Here is a 24,967-nt window from a genome sequence, read left to right as displayed (position 1 = left end):
AAATTAATATTTCTTCAGTGTGACTATGTGCCAGATACAGTGCTGAGTGCTCTACATCTGTCATCATAGTTGATGGTCACAACAATTCTATGGGTTAAGTACTTTTTGCTCCCATTAGAAATTAGACAACAGAGGTTTAGAGAGTTTAATGTGATGAAGTTCACTCAGCATTTAGCCAGGCCAGTCTAACATCTAGGCTGACTGATGACCAAATTTATGTTGTTACACAGGTAGAATTGAAATCACTGGTGAAATAGGATAAAACTTCAATGTGAACATGGTTTATAAACTTTTAGGTGCCTTAAAGAGCATTCCAGAAAAATGTGTAAACCAACGGAGAATTATGTAACCAAAGATTGGGATATGGTATGATTCCACTCACAGCAATATTTCCACAAAACTTCAAAGGAAGACAGTAACTAATTGAATATGAAGTTTCATTTGCTGAAAACTAATAACCAAATAATTTGTAAAAATTTCTCCTGAATGAAAAGTGAGTTACATGATGTGTGCATACTACATAAGAGAAGTATTTGATCCCTTATCTTCTTAGTTAACATGGACATTTAAAAAAAACTGATTATGTTATAATCCTCCAGATACAAATATCAATGGAGGGACAGTAGAGGAGAGGACAGAGACAAGAAAATCCCTGATTAGGAGGTAATTTATTAAAAAGAGGGAATCTTTTGCATGCACTTCCTTTCTACCACTATTTATCATATAGGAAAACTTCTGCAATCACAAAACTTATCTGAAAATCTGTCTATATACAAGCAAGATCTCATATCAAGAGGAGCTAAACCTAGAAAAACATTTATGGTGAACTGTTTATAAGACCCTATGGGTCTTCTGGACCACACATACCCCAACCAGCCTATGGGTTCCCACTCCCATTATTCTCCAAAGTGATAAGGCACATGGCATCAGGTATCAGGTAGCTATTGTTGTGTAACAAAACCTCACAAAACTTCAGAAGATAAAACAACAAACATTTATTTCTCACATGTCTGCAAGGCTCAGTGATGATCCAAACTGGGCTTCATTGGACAGTTTTGCTAAATCTCAGCTATGATCTCAGCTTGGTTAGGGGTTGGCTGATCTAGGCTGGCCTTGGCTGAGGTGACTCAGCTATGCACCATATGTCTCTCATCCTCCTCTGGAATCAGGGGGTTAGCTCAGGCATGTCCTGATAATGATAGAAAGAATACCAGAGATTAAAAAAAAAAAACAAACAAACGGCAAAGGCTCTTGAGGTCTGGTCTCAGAACTAGCACACTATTTCTTCTCTTTTATTCTATTGGACAAAACAAGTCACAAAGTTGAGCCCAGAGTCAGAGTGGGAAAGTACTGCAGAGATGCATGGCAATAGGTGTGAATATGGTCAGAGGAACAAATGGGGACAATTAACACAGTCTACCTTAGGCCCCAATCACACCTAGTCTGCCAAAGACTTACCTCCCAGTTTAGGTGGAAAGAGGTTCCTTGAGGACAATAACTATATGCATTTATCATCATTTTATGTTTACAATTACTTTGCAAAACATTAACAAGATCTTGATTTTATAGATGAGGATATCAAGGCTCAAACAATTAATATCTGTCATTTTACATTATATAACCCTGGAATCTGAACTCTTAACACCCGTATCAATTGCTAAATTGCTCTAACCATTTCAGTAAAGTACCAGTGCCTCATTAGTGATCCAAATTCCTGCCACACATTGTCTTCATGTTTGTACAGAGTGAACAACTCCTGGCTTAGGTCATTGAGACTGCTATTGTATGGAAAACCAGACTTTGAGAAGAAAAAGTAAGCAATATTCTGAATACAAGGCACTGTTCTTACCTTATATCAATAAATACCATAGAGTTTGAGAATATACACAGGTTTACAGCCCTTACAAAGGGCAAAACAGATTTTCCTTTCCTTGCTTTTTCTTTTAGCAAGCTGGGGGGTTGAGTACTTGCATTGGCAGCCACTCTTGAATCTGTACAGTGAAACTACCTCAGATCTTGAGGATCATTCTACGGAGATCAGGAAGGTGGGACTGTGTCTAGCTCTTCAGCAGAGGTGCTATCGTGCCCACCACAGGGAAGGGTTGAGAAATGATGGGAAGAGTGGAGGTACAAAGCCCAGGAATTTCAGTGGTGGGATTGGGCAAGAGGCAAAAGTCCTGGCCAGGACCCCCCCACACACACTGCCCCTCTGCCTGCAATCCACACCGTCTGCCACCCTCTGAGCACATAGCAAGCTGAAGGAGCCAATCCTCAGTTAGTTTTCGTCCCAGCACCTTCACCTGCCAGCCACATGCTATGCATGAAAAATATCAAAATGAATCATGGGGCTTCCCTGGTGGCGCAGTGGTTGAGAGTCCGCCTGCCGATGCAGGGGACACGGGTTCATGCCCCGGTCCGGGAAGACCCCACATGCCACGGAGCGGTTGGGCCCGTGAGCCATGGCCGCCAAGCCTGCGCATCCGGAGCCTGTGCTCCGCAACGGGAGAGGCCACAACAGTGAGAGGCCCGCGTATCGCAAAAAACAAACAAACAAACAAACAAAAATGAATCATGAATGATTCTTACCTTTAAAGAACTCACAGAACAGGGATGAGGGGAAGATGGAGGAAGCGTAAGACGCGGAGATCACCTTCCTCCCCACAGATACACCAGAAATACATCTACACGGGGAACAACTGATACAGAACACCTACTGAACGCTGGCAGAAGACCTCAGACTTCCCAAAAGGCAAGAAACTCCCCACGTACCTGGGTAGGGCAAAATAAAAAAGAATAAACAGACACAAAGGAATAGGGACGGGACCTGCACCCCTGGGAGGGAGCTGTGAAGAAGGAAAGGTTTCCACACACTAGGAAGCCCCAGAGACTGCGGGTGGCGGAGCGGGGAAGCTTTGGAGCCACCGAGGAGAGCTCAGCAACAGGGGTGCAGAGGGCAAAGCGGAGAGATTCCCGCACAGAGGATCGGTGCCGCCCAGCACTCACCAGCCCGAGAGGCTTGTCTGCTCACCCGCCGGGGCGGGCGGGGCTGGGAGCTGAGGCTCGGGCTTCGGTTGGAGCGCAGGGAGAGGACTGGGGTTGGCGGCGTGAACACAGCCTGAAGGGGTTAGTGCATGACGGCTAGCCGGGAGGGAGTCCGGGGAAAAGTCTGGACCTGCCAAAGAGGCAAGAGACATTTTCTTCCCTCTGCTTCCTGGTGCACGAGGAGAGGAGATTAAGAGCGCTGCTTAAAGGAGCTCCAGAGACGGGCGCGAGCCACGGCTAAAAGCACGGACCCCAGAGACGGGCATGAGATGCTAAGTCTGCTGCTGCCGCCAACAAGAAGCCTATGTAAGAGCACAGGTCACTATCCACACCCCACTTCTGGGGAGCCTGTGCAGCCCACCACTGCCAGGGTCCCGGGATCCAGGGACAACATCCCCAGGAGAACGCATGGCGCACCTCCGCCTGGTGCAACGTCACACTGGCCTCTGCCACCGCAGGCTCACTCTGCACTCCATACCCCTCCCTCCCCCCGGCCTGAGTGAGCCAGAGTCCCTGAGTCATCTGCTCCTTTAACCCCGTCCTGTCTGAGCGAAGAACAGACGAACTCCGGCAATCTACACGCAGAGACGGGGCCAAACCCAAAGCTGAATTCCAGGAGCTGTGAGAACAAAGAAGAGAAAGGGAAATCTCTCCCAGCAGCCTCAGAAGCAGCAGATTAAAGCTCCACAATCAACTTGATATACCCTGCATCTGTGGAATACATGAATAGACAATGAATCACCCCAAATTGAGGAGGTGGACTTTGAGAGCAAGATTTATGATTTTTTCCCCTTTTCCTCTTTTTGTGAGCGTGTATGTATATGCTTCTGTGTGAGATTTTGTCTGTATACATTTGCTTCCACCATTTGTCCTAGGGTTCTATCCATCCGTTTTTTTTTGTTTTTCTTTAAAAAATTTTTTTTCCTTAACATTTTTTATTTTAATAACTTTATTTTATCTTCTTTCTTTCTTTCCTCCCTCCCTCCCTCCTTCCTTTCTTTCTTTCTTTTTTCTTTCTTTCTTCCTTTCTTTCTTTCTTTCTCTCTTTCTTTCTTTCTTTCTTTCTTTCTTTCTTTCTTTCTTTCTTTCTTTCTTTCTTCTTTTTCTCCCTTTTATTATAAGCCATGTGGATGAAAGGCTCTTGGTGCTGCAGCCAGGACTCAGTGCTGTGCCTCTGAGGTGGGAGAGCCAACTTCAGAACAGTGGTCCACAAGAGACCTCCCAGCTCCACATAATATCGAACGGTGAAAATCTCCCAGAGATCTCCATCTCAACACCAGCACCCAGCTTCACTCAACAACCAGCAAGCTACAGTGCTGGACACCCTATGCCAAACAACTAGAAAGACAGGAACACAACCTCACCCATTAGCAGAGAGGCTGCCTAAAATCATAATAAGGCTACAGACACCCCAAAACACACCACCAGACGTGGACCTGCCCACCAGAAAGACAAGATCCAGCCTCATCTACAAGAACACAGACACTGGTCCCCTCCACAAGGAAGCCTACACAACCCACTGAACCAACTTTAGCCACTGGGGACAGACACCAAAAACAATAGGAACTACGAACCTGCAGCCTACAAGAAGGAGACCCCAAACACAGTAAGATAAGCAAAATGAGAAGACAGAAAAACACACAGCACATGAGGGAGCAAGATAAAAATCCACCAGACCTAACAAATGAAGAGGAAATAGGCAGTCTACCTGAAAAAGAATTCAGAAAAATGATAGTAAAGATGATCCAAAATCTTGGAAATACAATAGAGAAAATGCAAGAAACATTTAACAAGGACCTAGAAGAACTAAAGAGGAAACAAGCAATGATGAACAACACAATAAATGAAATTAAAAATACTCTAGATGGGATCAATAGCAGAATAACTGAGGCAGAAGAATGGATAAGTGACCTGGAAGACAAAATAGTGGAAATAACTACTGCAGAGCAGAATAAACAAAAAAGAATGAAAAGAACTGAGGACAATCTCAGAGACATCTGGGACAACATTAAACACACCAACATTCGAATTACAGGGGTTCCAGAAGAAGAAGAGAAAAAGAAAGGGACTGAGAAAATATTTGAAGAGATTATAGTTGAAAACTTCCCTAATATGGGAAAGGAAATAGTTAATCAAGTCCAGGAAGCACAGAGAGTCCCATACAGGATAAATCCAAGAATAAATATGCCAAGACACATATTAATCAAACTGTCAAAAATTATATACAAAGAAAACATATTAAAAGCAGCAAGGGAAAAACAGCAAATAACACACAAGGGAATCCCCATAAGGTTAACAGCTGATCTCTCAGCAGAAACTCTGCAAGCCAGAAGGGACTGGCAGGACATATTTAAAGTGATGAAGGAGAAAATGCTGCAACCAAGACTACTCTACTCAGCAAGGATCTCATTCAGATTTGATGGAGAAATTAAAACCTTTACAGACAAGCAAAAGTTGAGAGAGTGTAGCACCACCAAACCAGCTTTCCAACAAATGCTAAAGGAACTTCTCTAGGCAAGAAACACAAGAGAATGAAAAGACCTACAATAACGAACCCAAAACAATTAAGAAAATGGAAGTAGAAGCATACATATCGATAATTAACTTAAATGTAAATGGACTAAATGCTCCCACCAAAAGATACAGATTGGCTGAATGGATAAAAAAACAAGACCCATATATATGCTGTCTACAAGAGATCCACTTCAGACCTAGAGACACATACAGACTGAAAGTAAGGGGATGGAAAAAGATATTCCATGCAAATGGAAACCAAAAGAAAGCTGGAGTAGCAATTCTCACATCAGACAAAATCGACTTTAAAGACTATTAAAAGAGACAAAGAAGGACACTACATAATGATCAAGGGATTGATCCAAGAAGAAGATATAACAATTGTAAATATTTATGCACCCAACATAGGAGCACCTCAATACATAAGGCAAATACTAACAGCCATAAAAGGGGAAATTGACAGTAACACATTCATAGTAGGGGACTTTAACACCCCACTTTCACCAATGGACAGATCATCCAAAATGAAGATAAATAAGGAAACACAAGCTTTAAATGATACATTAAACAAGGTGGACTTAATTGATATTTATAGGACATTCCATCCAAAAACAACAGAATACACATTTTTCTCAAGTGCTCATGGAACATTCTTCTGGATAGATCATATCTTGGATCACAAATCAAGCATTGGTAAATTTAAGAAAATTGAAATTGTATCAAGTATCTTTTCTGACCACAACGTCATGAGCCTAGATATCAATTACAGGAAAAGATCTGTAAAAAATACAAACACATGGAGGCTAAACAATACACTGCTTAATAACGAAGTGATCACTGAAAAAACCAAAGAGGAAATAAAAAAATTACCTAGAAACAAATGACAGTGGAGACACAATGACCCAAAACCTATGGGATGTAGTAAAAGCAGTTCTAAGAGGGAAGTTTATAGCAATACAATCCGATGTTTTGAAACAGGAAATATCTCAAATAAACAACCTAACCTTGCACCTAAAGCAATTAGAGAAAGAAGAACAAACAAACCCCAAAGGTAGCAGAAGGAAAGAAATCATAAAAATCAGATCAGAAATAAATGAAAAAGAAATGAAGGAAACGATAGCAAAGATCAATAAAACTAAAAGCTGGTTCTCTGAGTAGATAAACCAAATTGATAAACCAGACTCATCAAGAAAAAAAGGGAGAAGACTCAAATCAATAGAATTAGAAATGAAAAAGGAAAAGTAACAACTGACACAGCAGAAATAAAAAAGATCATGAGAGATTACTACAAGCAACTCTATGCCAATAAAATGGACAACCTGGAAAAATGGACAGATTCTTAGAAATGCACAACCTGCCAAGACTGAATCAGGAAGGAATAGAAATTATGAACAGACCAATCACAAGCACTGAAATTGAAACTGTGATTAAAAACCTTCCAACTGGCCCCTGTAAATATTGGACTAATGAATAAAACTCTCCTAAAAAAAAAAAAAAAAACCTTCCAAGAAACAAAAGCCCAGGACCAGATGGCTTCACAGGCGAATTCTATCAAACATTTAGAGAAGAGCTAACACATATCCTCCTCACGCTTCCAAAATATAGCAGAGGGAGGAACACTCCCAAACTCATTCTATGAGGCCACCATCGCCCTGATACCAACACCAGACAAGGATGTCACAAAGAAAACTACAGGCCAATATCACTGATGAACATAGATGCAAAAATCCTCAACAAAATACTAGCTAACAGAATCCAACAGCATATTAAAAGGATCATACACCATGATCAAGTGGGGTTTATTCCAGGAATGCAAGGATTCTTCAATATACACAAATCAATCAATGTGATACACCATATTAACAAATTGAAGAACTATATGGTCATCTCAATAGATGCAGAGAAAGCTTTTGACAAAATTCAACACCCATTTATGATAAAAATCCTCTAGAAGGTAGGCATAGAGGGAACTTTCCTCAACATAATAAAGGCCATATATGACAAACCCACAGGCAACATCATCCTCAATGGTGAAAAACTGAAAGCATTTCTACTAAGATCAGGAACAAGACAAGGTTGCCCACTCTCACTGCTCTTATTCAACATAGTTTTGGAAGTTTTAGCCACAGCAATCAAAGAAAAGGAAATAAAAGGAATCCAAACTGGAAAAGAAGAAATAAAGCCATCACAGTTTGCAGATGACATGATACTATACACAGAGAATCCTAAAGATGCTACCAGAAAACTACTAGAGCTAATCAATGAATTTGGTAAAGTAGAAGGATACAAAATTAATGCACAGAAATCTCTGGCATACCTATACACTAATGATGAAAAATCTGAAAGTGAAATCAAGAAAACACTCCCATTTATGATTGCAACAAAAAGAATAAAATATCTGGGAATAAACCTACCTAAGGAGACAAAAGACCTGTATGCAGAAAATTATAAGACACTGATGAAAGAAATTAAAGATGATACAAGTAGATGGAGAGATATACCATGTTCTTGGATTGGAAGAATCAACACTGTGAAAATGACTCTACTACCCAAAGCAATCTACAGATTCAATGCAATTCCTATCAAATTACCACTGGCATTTTTCAAAGAACTAGAACAAAATATTTCACAATTTTTATGGAAACACAAAAGACCACGAATAGCCAAAGCAATCTTGAGAACAAAAAATGTAGCTGGAGGAATCAGGCTCCCTGACTTCAGACTATACTACAAAGCTACAGTAATCAAGAGAGTATTGTACTGACACAAAAACAGAAATATAGATCAATGGAACAGGATAGAAAGCCCAGAGATAAACCCACGCACATGTGGTCACCTTATCTTTGATAAAGGAGGCAGAAATATACAGTGGAGAAAGGACAGCCTCTTCAATAAGTGGTGCTGGGAAAACTGGACAGGTACATGTAAAAGTATGAGATTAGATCACTCCCTAATACCATACACAAAAATAAGCTCAAAATGGATTAAAGACCTAAATGTATGGCCAGAAACTATCAAACTCTTAGAGGAAAATACAGGCAGAACACTCTATGACATAAATCACAGCAAGATCCTTTTTGACCCACCTCCTAGAGAAATGGAAATAAAAACAAAAATAAACAAATGGGACCTAATGAAACTTCAAAGCTTTGCACAGCAAAGGAAACCATAAACAAGACCAAAAGACAACCCTCAGAATGGGAGAAAATATTTGCAAATGAAGTAACTGACAAAAGATTAATCTCCAAATTTATAAGCAACTCATGCAGCTCAATATCAAAAAAACAAACAACCCGATCCAAAAATGAGCAGAAGACCTAAATAGACATTTCTCCAAAGAAGATATACAGACTGCCAACAAACACATGAAAGAATGCTCAACATCATTAATCATTAGAGAAATGCAAATCAAAACTACAATGAGATATCATCTCACACCAGTCAGAATGGCCATCATAAAAAGTCTAGAAACAATAAATGCTGGAGAGGGTGTGGAGAAACAGAAACACTCTTGCACTGCTGGTGGGAATGTGAATTGGTACAGCCGCTATGGAGAACAGTATGGAGGTTCCTTTAAAAACTACAAATAGAACTACCATATAACCCAGCAATCCCACTACTGGGCATATACCCTGAGAAAACCATAATTCAAAAAGTGTCATGTACCAAAATGTTCATTGCAGCTCTATTTACAATAGCCCAGAGTTGGAAACAACCTAAGTGTCCATCATCAGATGAATGAAAAAATAAGTTTTGGCACATATATACAATGGAATATTACTCAGCCATAAAAAGAAACAAAAATGAGCTATTTGTATTGAGGTGGATGGACCTAAAGACTGTCATACAGAGTGAAGTAAGTCAGAAAGAGAAGGTCAAATACCGTATGCTAACACATATATATGGAATTTAAGAAAAAAAATGTCATGAAGAACCTTGGGGTAAGACAGGAATAAAGACACAGACCTACTAGAGAATGGACTTGAGGATATGGGGAGGAGGAAGGGTAAGCTGTGACAAAGCAAGAGAATGGCATGGACATATATACACTACCAAACGTAAAATAGATAGCTAGTGGGAAGCAGCCGAATAGCACAAAGGGATCAGCCTGGAGAGGTGGGATAGGGAGGGTACGAGGGAGGGAGACGCAAGTGGGAAGAAATCTGGGAACATATGTATATGTATAACTGATTCACTTTGTTATAAAGAAGAAAGTAACACACCATTGTAAAGCAATTATACTCCAATAAAGATGTAAAAAAAAAAAAAAAGAACTCACAGAACAATGGGGACATGCAGCACGTAAGGGTCAGCGAGGCTGCCTGGGAGCAGTGACTTTGAAGCAGCGAGTTGTAGTACAAGTGGAACTTGGCCAGACAAAATTTGGAAAAGAGACTTCCAGACAAAGAGAAGATTCTGACCAAGTCTTGGCTATTTTTTTTTAATTGGGGTATAGCTGTTTTACAATGTTCTGTTAGTTTCTACTGTACAGCGAAGTGAAGTAGAGTTCCGTGTGCTATATAGCAAGTTCTCATTAGTTATCTATTTTATATGTATTAGTGTAAATATATCAATCCCAATCTCCCAATTCATCCGACCACCACCATCACCCTCCACTTTCCCCCCCTTGGTGTATATATGTTTGTTCTCTACATCTGTGTTTCTATTTCTGCCTTGCAAACCAGTTCATCTGTACCATTTTCTAGATTCCCAATATATGCGCTAATATACTATATTTGTTTTTCTCTTTCTGATTTACTTCACTCTGTATGACAGGCTCTAGGTCCATCCACCTCACTACAAATAATTCAATTTCGTTTCTTTTTATGGCTGAGTAATATTCCATTGTATATATGTGTCACATCTTCTTTATCCATTCATTTGTCAATGGACCCTTGGGTTGCTTCCATGTCCTGGCTATAGTAAATAGTGCTGCAGTGAACAGTGTGGTACATGACTCTGAATTATGGTTTTCTCAGGATATATGCCCAGTAGTGGGATTGCTGGGTCGTATGGTAGTTCTATTTGTAGTTTTTTAAGGAACCTCCATACTGTTCTCCATAGTGGCTGTATCAATTTACATTCCCACCAGCAGCGCAAGACGGTTCCCTTTTCTCCACATCCTCTCCAGAATTTATTGTTTGTCGATTTTTTGATGATGGCGATTCTGGCCGCTGTGAGGTAATACCTCATTGTAGTTTTGTTTTGCATCTCTCTATAATTAGTAATGTTGAGCAACTTTTCATGTGCCTCTTGTCCGTCTGTATGTCTTCTTTGGAGAAATGTCTATTTAGGTCTTCTGCCCATTTTTGGATTGCATTGTTTGTTTCTTTAATATTGAGCTGCATGAGCTGTTTATATATTTTGGAGATTAATCCTTTGTCCATCGATTCATTTGCAAATATTCTCTCCCATTCTGAGGGTTGTCTTTTGGTCTTGTTTATAGTTTCTTTTGCTGTGCAAAAGCTTTTAAGTTTCATTAGGTCCCATTTGTTTATTTTTGTTTTTATTTCCATTACTCTAGGAGGCAGGTCAAAAAAGATCTTGCTGTGATATATGTCAAAGACTGTTCTTCCTATGTTTTCTTCTAAGAATTTTATAGTGTTCGGTGTAACATTTAGGTCTTTAATCCATTTTGAGTTTATTTTTGTGTATGGTTTTAGGGAGTGTTCTAATTTCATTCTTTTACATGTAGCTGTCCAGTTTTCCCAGCATCATTTACTGAAAAGACTTTCTTTTCTCCATTGTACATCCTTGCCTCTTTTGTCAGATAAACCCAGAGTTTATCTCTGGGTTTTCTCTCCTGTTCCATTGATCTATATTTATGTTCTTGTGCCAGTACCATAGTGTCATGATTACTGTAGCTTTGTAGCATAGTCTGAAATCAGGGAGTCTGATTCCTCCATCTCCGTTTTTTTTTTTTTTTCCCCTCAAGATTGCTTTGGCTATTCAGGGTCTTTTTTGTCTTCATACAAATTTTAATATTTTTTGTTCTAGTTCTGTAAAAAATGCCATTGGTAATTTGATATGGATTGCATTGAATCTGTAGATTGCTTTGGGTAGTATAGTCACTTTCACAATACTGTTTCTCTAATCCAAGACATGGTATATCTCTCCATCTGTTTGTGTCATCTTGGATTTCCTTCATCAGTGTCTTATAGTTTTCTGAGTACAGGTCCTTTACCTCCTTAAGTAGTTTTATTCCTAGGTATTTTAATCTTTTTGTTGCAGTGGTGAATGGGAGTGTTTCCTTAGTTTCTCTTTCTGATCTTTCTTTGTTAGTGTATAGGAATGCAAGAGAGTTCTGTGCATTAATTTAGTATCCTGCAACTTTACCAAATTCATTCATTGGCTCTAGTAGTTTTCTGGTGGCATCTTTAGGATTCTCTATGTATAGAATCATGTCATCTGCAAACAGTGACAGTTTTACTTCTTCTTTTGCAATCTGGATATTTTATTTCTTTTTCATCTGTAATTACTGTGGCTAGGACTTCCAAATTTATGTTGAATAATAGTGGTGAAAGTGGACATCCTTGTCTTGTTCCTGATCTTAGAGGAAATGCTTTCAGTTTTTCACCATTGAGAATGATGTTTGCTGTGGGTTTGTCATATATTGCCTTTATTATGTTGAGGTAGGTTCCTTCTATGCCCACTTTCTGAAGAGTTTTTATCAAAAATCAGTGTTGAATTTTTTCAAAAGTTGTTTCTGCATCTATTGAGATGATCATATGGTTTTTATTGTTCAATTTGTTAATATGGTGTATCACATTGATTGATTTGCATATATTGAAGAATCCTTGCATCCCTGGGATAAATCCCACTTGATCATGATGTATGATCCTTTTAATGTGTTGTTGGATTCTGTTTGCTAGTATTTTGTTGAGGATTTTTGCATCTCTATTCATCAGTGATGTTGGTCTGTAATTTTATATTTTTGTAGTATCTTTGTCTGGTTTTGGTATCAGGGTGAGTGTGGCCTAGTAGAATGAGTTTGGGAGTTTTCCTTCCTCTGCAATTTTTTGGAAGATTTTTAGAAGGATGAGTGTTAAGTCTTCTCTAAATGTTTGATAGAATTCACTTGTGAAGCCATCTGATCCCGGACTTTTGTTTGTTGGAAGACTTTTAATCACAGTTTCAATTTCATTACTTGTGATTTGTGCATTCATATTTTCTGTTTCTTCCGGGTTCAGTCTTGGAAGGTTATACCTTTCTAAGAATTTGTCCATTTCATCCAGGTTTTCCATTTTATTGGCATAGAGTTGCTTGTAGGGGTCTCTTATGATGCTTTGTATTTCTGCAGTGTCTATTGTAACGTCTTCTTTTTCTTTTCTAATTGTATTGATTTGAGTCCTCTTCCTCTTTTTCTTGATGAGTCTGGATAAAGGTCTATCAATTTTTTTAATCTTCTTATAGAACCAGCTTTTAGTTTTATTTCTCTTTGCTATTGTTTCCATTTCATTTATTTCTGCTGTGATCTTTATGATTTCTTTCTTTCTACTAAATTTGTGGGCTTTTTGTTCTTCTTTCTCTAGTTCCTTTAGGTGTAAGCTTAGATTGTTTGAGATTTTTCTTTTTTCTTGAGGTAGGATTGACTGATATAAACTTCCTTCTTAGAACTGCTTTTGCTGCATCCCATAGGTTTTGGATCATCGTGTTTCCATTGTCATTTGTCTCTAGGTATTTTTTGCTTTCCTCTGATGTCTTCAGAGATCTCTTGGTTATTTAGTAATGTATTGTTTAGCCTCCATGTGTTCGTGTTTTTACAGTTTTTTCTTTCCCTGTAATTGATTTCTAATCTCATAGCATTGTGGTCAGAAAAGATGCTTGCTACGATTTCAATTTTCTTAAATTTACAGAGGCTTGATTTGTGACCCAAGATCTTATCTATCCTGGAGAATGTTCTGGGTGCCCTTGAGAAGAAAATGTAATCTGCTATTTTTGGATGGAATGTCCTATACATATCAATAATATGTATCTGTCTATTGTGTCATTTAAAGCTTGTGTTTCCTTATGAATTTTCTCTGTGGATGATCTGTCCATTGGTGTAGGTGAGGTGTTAAATTCCCCCACTCTTATTGTTTTCCCTCTTAGAGCTGTTAGCATTTTCTTTATGTATTGAGGTGCTCGTATGTTGGGTGTGTGTATTTTTATAATTGCTATATCTTCTTCTTGGATTGATCCCTTGATCATTATGTAGTGTCCTTTCTTGTGTCTTGTAACATTCTTTATTTTAAAGTATATTTGATCTGATATGAATATTGCTACTCCAGCTTTCTTTTGATTTCCATTTGCATGGACTATCTTTTTCCATCTCCTCACTTTCAGTCTCTATGTGTCCCTAGGTCTGAAGTTGGTCTCTTGTAGACAGCTTATATAAAGGTCTTGTTTTTATATCCATTCAGCCAGTCTGTGTCTTTTGATTGGAGCATTTAATCCATTCACTTTTAAGGTAATTATTGATATGTATTTTCCTGTTTTATTAATTGTTTTGTATTTGTTTTTGTAGGTCCTTTTCTTCTCTTGTGTTTCCCGTTTAGAGAAGTTCCTTTAGCATTTGTTGTAGAGCTGGTTTGCTGGTGCTGAATCCTCTTATCTTTTGCTTGTCTGTAAAGCTTTTGATTTCTCCATCAAATCTGAATGAGATCCTTCTTCGTTAGAGTATTCTTGCTTGTAGGTTCTTCCCTTTCATCACTTTAACTATATCATTCCACTCTCTTCTGGCTTGCAGAATTTTGGCTGAGAAATCAGCTGTTAACCTTATGGGAGGTCTCTTGTATATTATTTGTCATCTTTCCCTTGTTGCTTTTAATAATTTTTCTTTTTCAACTTTTGTCAATTTGATTACCATGTGTCTCAGCATGTTTCTTCTTGGGTTTATCCTGCCTGGGGCTCTCTGTGATTCCTGGACTTGGGTGCCTATTTTCTTTCCCATGTGAGGGAAATTTTTAACTATAATCTCTTTGAATATTTTCTCAGGTCCTTTCTCTCTCTCTTCTCCTTCTGGAACCCCTACAATGTGAATGTTGGTGCATATAATGTTGTCCCAGAGGTGTCTTAGACTGTCTTCATTTATTTTCATTCTTTTTTCTTTATTCTGTTCCATGGCAGTGATTTCCACCATTCTGTCTTCCAGGTCAGTTATCTGTTCTTTTGCCCCAGTTATTCTGCTATTGATTCCTTCTAGTGTATTTTTCATTTCAGTTATTGTATTGTTCATCTCCATTTGTTTGTTCTCTAATTCTACTATGTCTTTGTTAAACATTTCTTGCATCTTCTCCATCCTTGCCTCCATTCTTTTTCTGATATCCTGGATCATCTTCACTATCATTATTCTGAATTCTTTTCCTGGAAGGTTGTCTATCTCCACTTCATTTATTTGTTTATCTGGGGTTTTATCTTATTCATTCATCTTTGACAGATGATGAATGAAAGACAGAAAAGTCCTCTGTCTTTTCATTTTGTGTATCTTTCTGTGATTGTGGTTTTCATTCTGCAGGCTGCAGGACTGTAGTTTGTCTTGCTTCTGCCATCTGCCATCTGATGGATGAGGCTATTTAAGAGACTTTGCAAGCTTCCTGATGGGAGGAACTGGTTGTGGGTAGAACTCTGTGTTGCTCTGGTCGGCAGAGCTCAGTAAAACTTTAATCCAATTGTCTCCTGATAGGTGGGGATGTGTTCCCTCCCTGCTGGTTGTTGGCCTGAGGTTAACCTGCACTGGAGCCTACAGGCTTTTTGTGGGGCTAATGGAAGACTCCGGGAGGGCTCACACCAATGAGTACTTCCCAGAACTTCTGCTGCCAGTGTCTTTGTCTCAGTAGTGAGCCTCAGCTGACCCCTGCCTCTGCAGGAGATCCTCCAGCACTAGCAGGTAGGTCTGGTTCTGTTTCCTATGGGGTCATTACTTCTTCCCCCTGGTTCCTGGTGTGCACACAACTTTGTTTGTGCCCTGCAAGAGTGGAGTCTCTGTTTCTCCCAGTCCTGTCAAAGTCCTTCAATCAAATCCTGCTGGCCTTCAAATTCCGATTCTCTGGGGTTCCTCCTCCCATTGCCAGACCCCCAGGTTTGGAATCCTGACGTGGGGCTCAGGACCTTCACTCCAGTGGGTGGTTTATGTGATATAATTGTTCTCCAGCTGTGAGTCACCCACCCAGCTGTTAGGGGATTTGATTTTTCATGATTTCATCCCTCCTACCATCTTATTGTGGCTTCTCCTTTGTCTTTGGATATGGGGTATCTTTTTGGTGAGTTCTAGTGTCTTCCTTTTGATGACTGTTCAGCAGTTAGTTGTGATTCTGGTGCTCTCACAAGAGGGAGTGAGCACATGTCCTTCTACTCTGCCATCTTGAACCAATCTCCAAGTCTCAGATATTAAAATCCCCAAATTCCAAAAACATGAGTATTGAAATCAGAATGGCTAGTTTGCGTACCATCTCTACTGTTTACTCCTCCAACAAACTGGATTAATCCAGGCCGCTCTGAGGCCTCATATCTTCCCCAGTGAAATGGGGATAATCATAGGTATCTTACAGCAGGTGAACACATGTCATAGGCTATGTAAAGTGCTATCTCTATAGACACTTATTGCTCTGATCATCATTGTCACTATTATTATTATTAATCATTAATTCAGTGCCAGGGACTCAGCTGGAAACTGAGGATTCAGAAGTGAATAAAACTCAGCCCTGCCCTCAAAGTGATCACAATCTAATAATAATAATTCATGCTCATGCAGGGCTTATTATGTTCCATGCTCTGTGCCCAGCACTCTACATGTATTAGCTCATTTCATCCTCACAATCATCCTGCAATGATTACTCTCATTTTTCAGATGGGTAAACTGAAGCACAGAGGAGTTAAGTAACTTGTGCAAGATGCCACAGCTGGTTGGTGGGTAAGATGGCTCTTGAGTACCCACATTTCACCACTATCCTATACAGAGAGAAGGACAGTTAAGAGGAAACCATAATGATGACATAAATATTGTGAGTATAAGTCGAGTGAGGGGTGGGAGGAGTTGTCAGCAAAGACTTCTTAGAGGAGGTGGCCCCAAGCTGAGATCTGGCTGGGAGTTAGGAAAAGGTATGCCCAGCAAAAGGAGCATATCAACAAAGACCCTGAACTGTGAAGCTTCTCCTTTCATGTGGGAGGGACTGAGAGAGAAAAATGGGAGGTAACAGGATATGGTTGGAGAGGTGGGCTCCTGCCAGGAGTCAGGTCCTGAAGGGCATTGGGCACCATGCTAATGAGACCTGACTGTCTTCTGAGGGCACCAGGGATTTGCATTGGAAGTCTCCCTCTGCAGTGTGAAGAACAATTTGGGAGAAGGAAGCATGGATGATAGTCAAGGTCAGGGGCTACCACAGAAGTCTAGCTGCTATTACTAGTGTCTGAAAGTAGACTGTGCCAGTGGGGATGGAAAGCTTGAAAACTATTAAGTTATAGAGATTGATGAAAGAGAAAGAGGAAGAAGAATCAAGCGTGACTCCTGGATCCTCGCCCAGGTGATTGGAGGGTCAGAGTGGCATGCACCAGGACCTGATGAGCAAGATCTGGGAAGCACATTTAAGGAAGGGCATAGGAAGCAGAGCCTGGAGAAAACCGAAGAATGAGCAGAGGGAATGTAGGAAAACAAGCCAGTGCCTGCCCAAGAATCCAAAGAAAAGGGGAAGGGTGAAGGATCTAGATTAGACACCAAGAATTTGCTTCCAAGAGTCCTGATTACTTAAATCCAGACCTGGATGTCTAAAACACAGAACTTTTCCTTGTGATTCAAAAAGTCCTTCTTTTCAGTCTTATTTTTCACAGTCTTCATGTTCCACGATTTCACATTTCACTGCCCCAATCATTTAGTACGTTTAATTAATTTCTCAATATCTTTGTGAACTCTTTACTGCTCTCTGAACACATAGACGTAATAGGATGAAGGAAGAGGTTCTGCTGACTGGTATTTGTAATGTGCTGAGACTGATGAATGAACCAATACACACACCGTCACCATCACCAATAATAATAGCAACCCCTATTACTAAATGGGAGTCTCATCTCCTGTTTATTGAGCATCTATTATGTACAAGGTGTTCAATTGTGAGTTTTATAAACATGGCCAATAAAGAGAGTAGAAATAACATTTCTTTTTTATAGCGGAAAAAACTAAGGCTTGAAGAAGTTAAGTGAGTGGCTGAAGATCACACAATAAATAATAAAAAGTAATGGGATATATGTGTACTATCCACCAAGGTTAGAGCCCTTTAAAATGTTTGTGTACCTACATGAATGACTTCCTTTATTTCCTTCTTATGATTTGAGGGAAGAGGAAGAGTTTCAGGCGGGGAGAGGGAGCAGAGCAAAGGAAACAGAATTAAGTGTAATCAAGTCAGGGTATCACTGTTCCCAAGCCCAATATTGTAAGTTGTTGGCTATGTGTTCAAACTCAAACACTCCATCCTGCACAGCCTCTTTCAGAAACAAATAAGCACCTGAATGATTTTTTTATATTTGCCATAGAGATTTATCCAAAGAAACAGAACACCCTGATGTAAAAATTCCTGGCCAGCTTTGAAGAACATAACTTACAAATCATTTGTTCATTTAACAAATACTTACCAAGCACCTACTGGAGGCCAAGCATTGGTCTAGGTCCTAGGGAGACAATGGTGAACATATCAAACACACCAGCAGTAAGAGAGAGAACTGAGGTTGCCCTTCTTGAATCGCCTTTTTGGAGGGGACTTGAAGGATGAGAGTGGTCGAGGGAAGGTGGAGGGCCTTTTGGGCAGAGGGGCCACTTGACAAAGGCCTCTTACTCTAAAGCTGTGTTTTCAACACTCTTCCTGACCTCTGGGTCTTGCAAGTTCCAAATCACCCCTTAAAACTTGGGCAGGTTTGCCTGGCCTGACCTCCCTGGCTGGGTCTCAAAGCTTTCCTGTGGGATTCTTCTGCACCCTTTGCACACTTCTATAGGAGCAGGTAGGAGCAGACAGCCCAGCCTGGGCCTCTCTGGTCTGAGTTCTCTGCCAGAAGGGAGGAGTCTTTCAGTTCCAGGACCTTGATGCCAGCACAGAGCGGATGCTCAGTAAACACAGTGGAATACCCACAGCATGCTGAGGAGGTTTCCAACACAAATCAGGACCCTTTGGGTAGTCCTGGGCCACACTGCACATTTAGTCACTTCAGAGTTCCTTTTCGAGGCAGGGAGTTGGAGATAATAGAAAGGTTGGAGGCCCAGGCTCTGCAGGACTGATTGAACACACTGCTTATGGATTTGTTTTCCTCCCTCATCAAAGGACAGAATGAGACCAGCATGGTGGACTTGGGACGAGATAGGACTTACCAAAGCCCATGAGTAGGGTTGTTTGTGCTACAGCAAGTCCAAGATCAGCCTACATCCTGTAGTCAAGATGGAGCAGAGAGAGATTGTCTAGAAAGGAAGTAACATCACATTTGGTTTTTCCTTTAGTTCCCTTTGACCTACAATTCTGTGACAAAGTGTTGCTCTTGTCTGTGATTCACCTGAAGCTTAATTTTTCAACAAAAACAGAGTTGAAGCGCCTGGCATAGAATACAATGGTAACTAAAATAATATTATTTATGGAGAACTGTAATTTTTGAACAGGTCAAATGATCTCATGGCTTAAAAATGAAAGTGATATAAAAAGATGGACATTGAGAACATTGTCCCCACCCATGCTGTTCTTTGCCCTGTTTGATAACCCTGCTCTCTGCCCCCATGACTCAGCAGTTTCATTAGTTTCTTACCTGTCCTTCCAGTGATTCTTTATGCAAATACAAGCAGGTATGGAATTTTGTCAAATGCATCTTCAGTATCTGTAGAGACGATCACATGATTTTTCTTCTTAGATCTATTTTGATGAAATGTCTTTGCATTCTTAGAATAAGTTGTACTTGTTATGAAGTATTCTTTTAGTATGCTGCTGAATTCTGGTTGCTAATATTTTACTTATGATTTATGCATCAATATTCATATGTGAGATTCATTTATCATTTCTTTTCTGTATAGCCTTGTATTCAATGTTATCTTTGCTGGGTGAAAATAATTTGAAAGCTGTTCTTTTTCATATATGCTCCAGAACAATTTAAATAGTTTTGGAATCATCCTTCCTTTAAAGGTTTGGTTAAATTTGCCTGGGAAACATGTAGCCCTTGTACTTTAAAAAAAATTAACTCCTTTAAAATTTTCTCTAATGTTTTCTATGAAAATTGGTCTGTTTAGAGCTGGTTTCAGTAAATTATATTCTTCTAGAAAACTTCATTTCTTTCAGATTTGCACATTTAGATACATAAAGTTGTGCAAAATTATTCTTAAATTTTCCTTCCTTTCTTCATCATTTTCTTCTTGTCATGTATTCTTTTTTTTCATTTGTTCATTCTTCCTTGATTTCTGAGAAGGCTTATTTGTTTTATTGATTTTGCCCGAATGATCCAGGTATTCACTTACTTACTTTGTTCCCCCTCACCACTGTTATCTAACTCATTAATTCCTTTTATTTTTATTTTATTCCTTCTGCTTTCCTCTGGTTTATTTTGTTGTTCTTTTTTCTAACTTTTTGATTCTTAATTCTTTCAATTTCATCTATTTTATATTTTACACCAATATTTCTTTTACATTTTAGATTATGACATTTCCTATGAGCACTGCTTTTGTTCTATGTTCTAGATTCAGAATCTAATATGTAGTATTTTCACTATCATTGGTTTCTAGAAATTCTGCAATTTCAATTTGTACTTTAACTCAGGACTTGTTTAAATAAAGATTTTCTTAAAATACCTTCATTTTTATTAATTTTTATTTTTAGTGTATTGTGAACAAAAAATAATGTCTATATTATCTCTACTTTTTGAAATTTATTGTGACTTCCTTTGTGGTGGTCAATGGTATGGTCAATTATTGTGGCTGTTCCGTGGGCACTTGAAGCAATAATATATTCCTACCTTCAGAGAGAAAGGGAGTTTGTTCATAGTAAATGCTCAAATGTTATTGAAGTAGCATCTAAAATCCCTCCAAGTCATGAAAGGGCCTTTTCCTACTCACCAAAGAAATATAGAAGGAGAACTGGATTATCCAACTTCGTTTCCTAAACAAAACCTAAAGTTTTGGCTCTGGATGAAGCTTTTCACATCTACCTTTATGATTATGTGACTTAGGTCTTTTGTATCCTTATTCATTTTGGGTCCAATTGATCAGAGAGGATGTGTTACTATTTCCTGAGATGTGAAAAGGGGTGGGGGGGTGGGGGTGTGTGAAGAAATCATAGGTTCGTTGGAGTCACCTGTCAGATCATCTCCAAACAAAAACACTCTTGTCATAAAGGAAAGCCCCCTCCTGCCCACCAAATTGACCAAGGTCTGTATTGTTTAATTTCTATTGGTATTCTTGAAAGGAGGAAGAATTAACCTTTCATTTAATCTGATGATTATGTATGGTTTTCTAACTACTTCATACATAGATTTTGCTTACCAAACCAAGTTGGAAAATCCAGTTCTCCTGTTATATTTCCATAGTGGGTAGGACAAGGCCTTTTCATGACTTGGAGAGATTTTAGATGGTGATGTTACTAATAATAACATTTGAGCACTGAGTATGGGTCAAAGTCTCTTCTAGATACTTTGTATGTCTTACGTTATTTAATCCTCACATTAACTCATAATATCCCATTTTACAAATTAGAAAACAATGACAACAAGACAAGTGTAGGTATAGTAACTTGTCCAAGTTCAAACTGCTAGTGAGTAGCAGAGCCAGGACCCTAACCTTAGTCGTTATGCTCTGTTGCCTCTTTTAGAGACCAGCTCTTCCAGGGCCTTCATTTTATAGGTGAAAGAATAGACCTAAAGTTGTTGAGTCAGCCAGTAAGCTCCTAGCAGAGCTAAAAGTAGACCCCTAATATTTGGACCTTCATCCAGAACCTTCCCACTATACTGCATTGCCTCTCACTATGCATAGAAGTAATGTTTTGCAATAGAAAGAAGTTGTAATTTGCTGGATGACATAGGCTAATCATTTATGGCAACCCCTGCCTGTCTCACCTCACAGGGCCATAGGGTAACACCATAGTAGATGGAAAGATGTTTTAGTCTATGGGCTACCTAAATACTTTCCAGTTCCTGAACAGATTGGTCAGCTATGGAATAAATTCACTTTTAATATGATTAAGATACACAAAGTTACAAAAAACTAAAATTCTATGAGAGAGAAATTCTTCTAGACGGGAATGTATTTTCAATAGGCATCTCCTGTATTCTCTAATTCCCATGCACATGACCTTCGTTCTTTGCTTATTTATTGTGGGTGTCAGGCTTAAAAACAGGCACTTCATCTGGACAAGTTGGAACAAAAGATAGCTAATCGAAAAGAATATTAATCAATTCTCAGGGGAGAGCATAATCATTAAAAACAGCACATAAAGGGGTAAGTTTCTTGTATTTCTTGTATCCAAGTCCAGCTCTCATAGCCTTTCTCTCTTGCCAAAAGTGATCTAACATCTCCCTACATAGCTTGGCTTCAGATGGCAGGATTTTTTCTTTTCCATTCCATACTTATTCCAAAAATTATGAAAAGAGAATGGAGTTTATGACATTTGGGAAGAAACGGTCCACTGTATATACTTTACTAAGAAAGAACATAATGGTTTTGGCAAGATAAGAGAATTTCATTCTGAAATTGTAACAATATCTTGTCCCAGTGGAATTATTTGGCTTACCAAAAATCAGAGTTGTTAAGCTAGCCAGGACAGGGCCCTAAGCCAAATGACTAGAGGTGATATCGTGTATAACTCCACACACAGAGGCTTTCAAAAGCTCAGGTTAAGGAACCTGCTTCTGTGGCTGGGGCTGGTGGTGTTCCAGTTGGATTCATTCGTAATCAGGCAGCAAGATAGGGTCAAATACAAGCCCTGGAAGCCTGTCCGCTAGTAGTACCAAATCTCTATGAAGTATGAGAATGGAAACTAAGCACTTTCTTAAATCACGACATCATGAAAAGATCTGTCCAAAGCTGGCCCCACAACCTGCCTCCTCTGGGCACTGCAGCAGAAACTGAATAAAATGTGTTCCCATCATCTTAAAGAGCAAATGCATCTTCCAAACCTTCTAACCTAGCTTTTGGTGAATGTCAAATGAAGGTGAGAGCGCTTAAAGATTTGGGTGGATTTCTTGGAGAGGTTCTAGACTCTCCTAGTTTTCATTTCAAACAAGAACTGAAATGATTTAGTTGTGGCCTAGCTCAGATTTGAGGGAATTGCTTCAATGATATCTCCAGTCCCATTGACCAAAATGTTCTTATTTACAAAAGATTTTATTTAAAAGAAAGTATGGCCACCTCATGCTTAACCACATAGATTATCAGGAGCCCCTTCCATGACACCAGGTGAGGTAGTTGAGCAGGGGACTTGCACATGTGGTTCAAATTTAAGTTATAAATGAAAATGTATCTGGCAAAAGTGGGAAAAGAGTTAAAAAAAGTTGTTTTTCATGAAACTGAGTGTTGGTATTTTCAGAGAACAAGGTAACCTCTGAAACTCAAGTTTCATGGCCACTTCCAAGATCATTTAATTCAAGCCACACATCTAATTGCTCCAAATAATCTTTGGATGATCTGTTTGGTGGGCAGGCTTCTCTTCCCATTGAGGGACACACATTATCTATAGGGTGTGTATAACTTACATATGAACCAGAATATTAATCAGTAAAGGGAACACCAGCACATTATTTTAGTCATGGTTGGACAGGTACAAAGAACAGAAAACCACTCAATTTAAATCCTTTCTTAAAGAGTTTATTTGAAGGAAAGTATAGGTTTCATGGGAAGTAGAAAGACATGAGATGGTTTTTCTCTCTCCCTTCTTTATCTCCATCACCTACTGTCTGTTTCCATCTACAGTTAGCAACTTTGTCTTGCATTAGCAACTTCCAGTTCATTATGACTTTTGGACTCTGATACACGACACTTGTCTTTTTAGTTACCCTTTTTTTTTGTCATCATATTGATACAGGCTGGGACCTGGGACCTGGGATCCTTTGCTGCAGTGCTGCAATGCTTGCACCTGGAAACATGTCTACTCAGGCAACAACAAAAACAAACAAACAAAAAAACAACAAAACTATAAAGGACTAAAAATAACTGTGTGCATGCATAGTAGGGGCAAATTCTGGACAAGACACAAAAAGACCAAAAAAGTCCAACTGCCACTTCTAAAGAGCCAGGAGCAAAAAACAGGGTGTTGGGAGAAAAAGCAGCGTACTGCGCATGCCCCCTGCACTCCCCACCACCAAAGGGGTGGGCAGACCACCTAAGCCACCCCTCCACCTGACTTCTGGACACACCCCTACCCTCACCCCATATAAGAAACCAGCTCACTGCCCCTCAGGGAACCCCAATAAAGCCTTGCCTCAATTTCTTTTCTGGCCTCTTATTAATTTCTATGGATTGACAAAGGCCAAGAACCCTTGGCGATATGAATATCGCATTGTGTCTGTGCAGAACCAATCCATGGGGATTGGTGTGGCAAGGGACACCTGACCTGACCAGAGCCAGTAAGCTTCTATGAGACTTTAGCAGAGGTTCCTGAGAGACAGGACATGCAAGGGGAAGGACTTGAGGTTGGAGCTGCCAACACCATCCAGCCTCGTAAAGCCCCAGCCTATGGCCAACACAGCAGATACAGAGAAGGATGGAAAGAAGTTGAGCCCTGATGGCAGTTTTTGAAACCTAAATTCTGGCTACACATGAAGCCAGTCCTGCCTGTTACTTTTAATAACTTGCTTTCTTGCTTATGTCATTTTGAACCAGGTATTCTGCCATGCATATCCCCAAAGGTCCCAACTGCTGTAGCCATCAGCCCCAGATTCCACTGAGCCAACCCCATTCCTGACGTGACCTTATGGCTCTAGTTTCCTGATTGGACTCACTAGGAAGGGCGGGGGCATGCTCAGGAAGGAGTGGAGTTTACTGTCGTGTGTGGGACAACCCTTTTCAGAGCTAACAGTGAGACAAAGGGAGAGGATTATGAACCTCTTGCATTTATATTTATTAATTAAGGGCCTTGATCTCATAATTAGCCTAATCTTATTTTTTCTTCCCTATCTTCATTAAAGTCATGAATGTCAAAACATAAGGGATAGATGGAAAAAATACCGGACTCAGAGGCACTCCCATGTTGCCTTCGATTTAACAGCATTCCAGAGACCTTCAAGATGGCGAAGGAGTAAGATGTGGAGATCACCTTCCTCCCCATAAATACATCAGAAATACATCTACATGTGGAAGAAAACAACTCCTAAAGAACACCTACTGAACGCTGGCAGAAGGCCTCTGACCTCCCAAAAGGCAAGAAACTCAACACATACCAGGGTAGGGCAAAAGAAAAACAGAGACAAAAGAATAGGGATGGGACCT

At 39.6% G+C, this 24,967-nt stretch overlaps 1 protein-coding gene across 1 annotated transcript in view; it reads right to left on the bottom strand.

Annotated features, from left to right (window-relative positions):
* Window positions 1-1,039: 1,039 nt before the first annotated feature.
* INSIG2 (insulin induced gene 2) overlaps window positions 1,040-24,967 on the bottom strand; it is a 68,106-nt gene continuing 44,178 nt past the window's right edge. The window contains exon 8 of the mRNA XM_073807790.1: window positions 1,040-1,189. Within this exon, the coding sequence (XP_073663891.1) occupies window positions 1,166-1,189 (24 nt within the window). The 3' untranslated portion in view covers window positions 1,040-1,165. The remainder of the gene's footprint in view (window positions 1,190-24,967) is intronic.

Source organism: Tursiops truncatus, chromosome 7 (genome assembly GCF_011762595.2).
Source record: "Tursiops truncatus isolate mTurTru1 chromosome 7, mTurTru1.mat.Y, whole genome shotgun sequence".
NCBI classification, from domain to species: domain Eukaryota; kingdom Metazoa; phylum Chordata; class Mammalia; order Artiodactyla; family Delphinidae; genus Tursiops; species Tursiops truncatus.
Note: the sequence above shows the minus strand (reverse complement) of the source record. Positions and strands in the feature narration are given on the sequence as shown.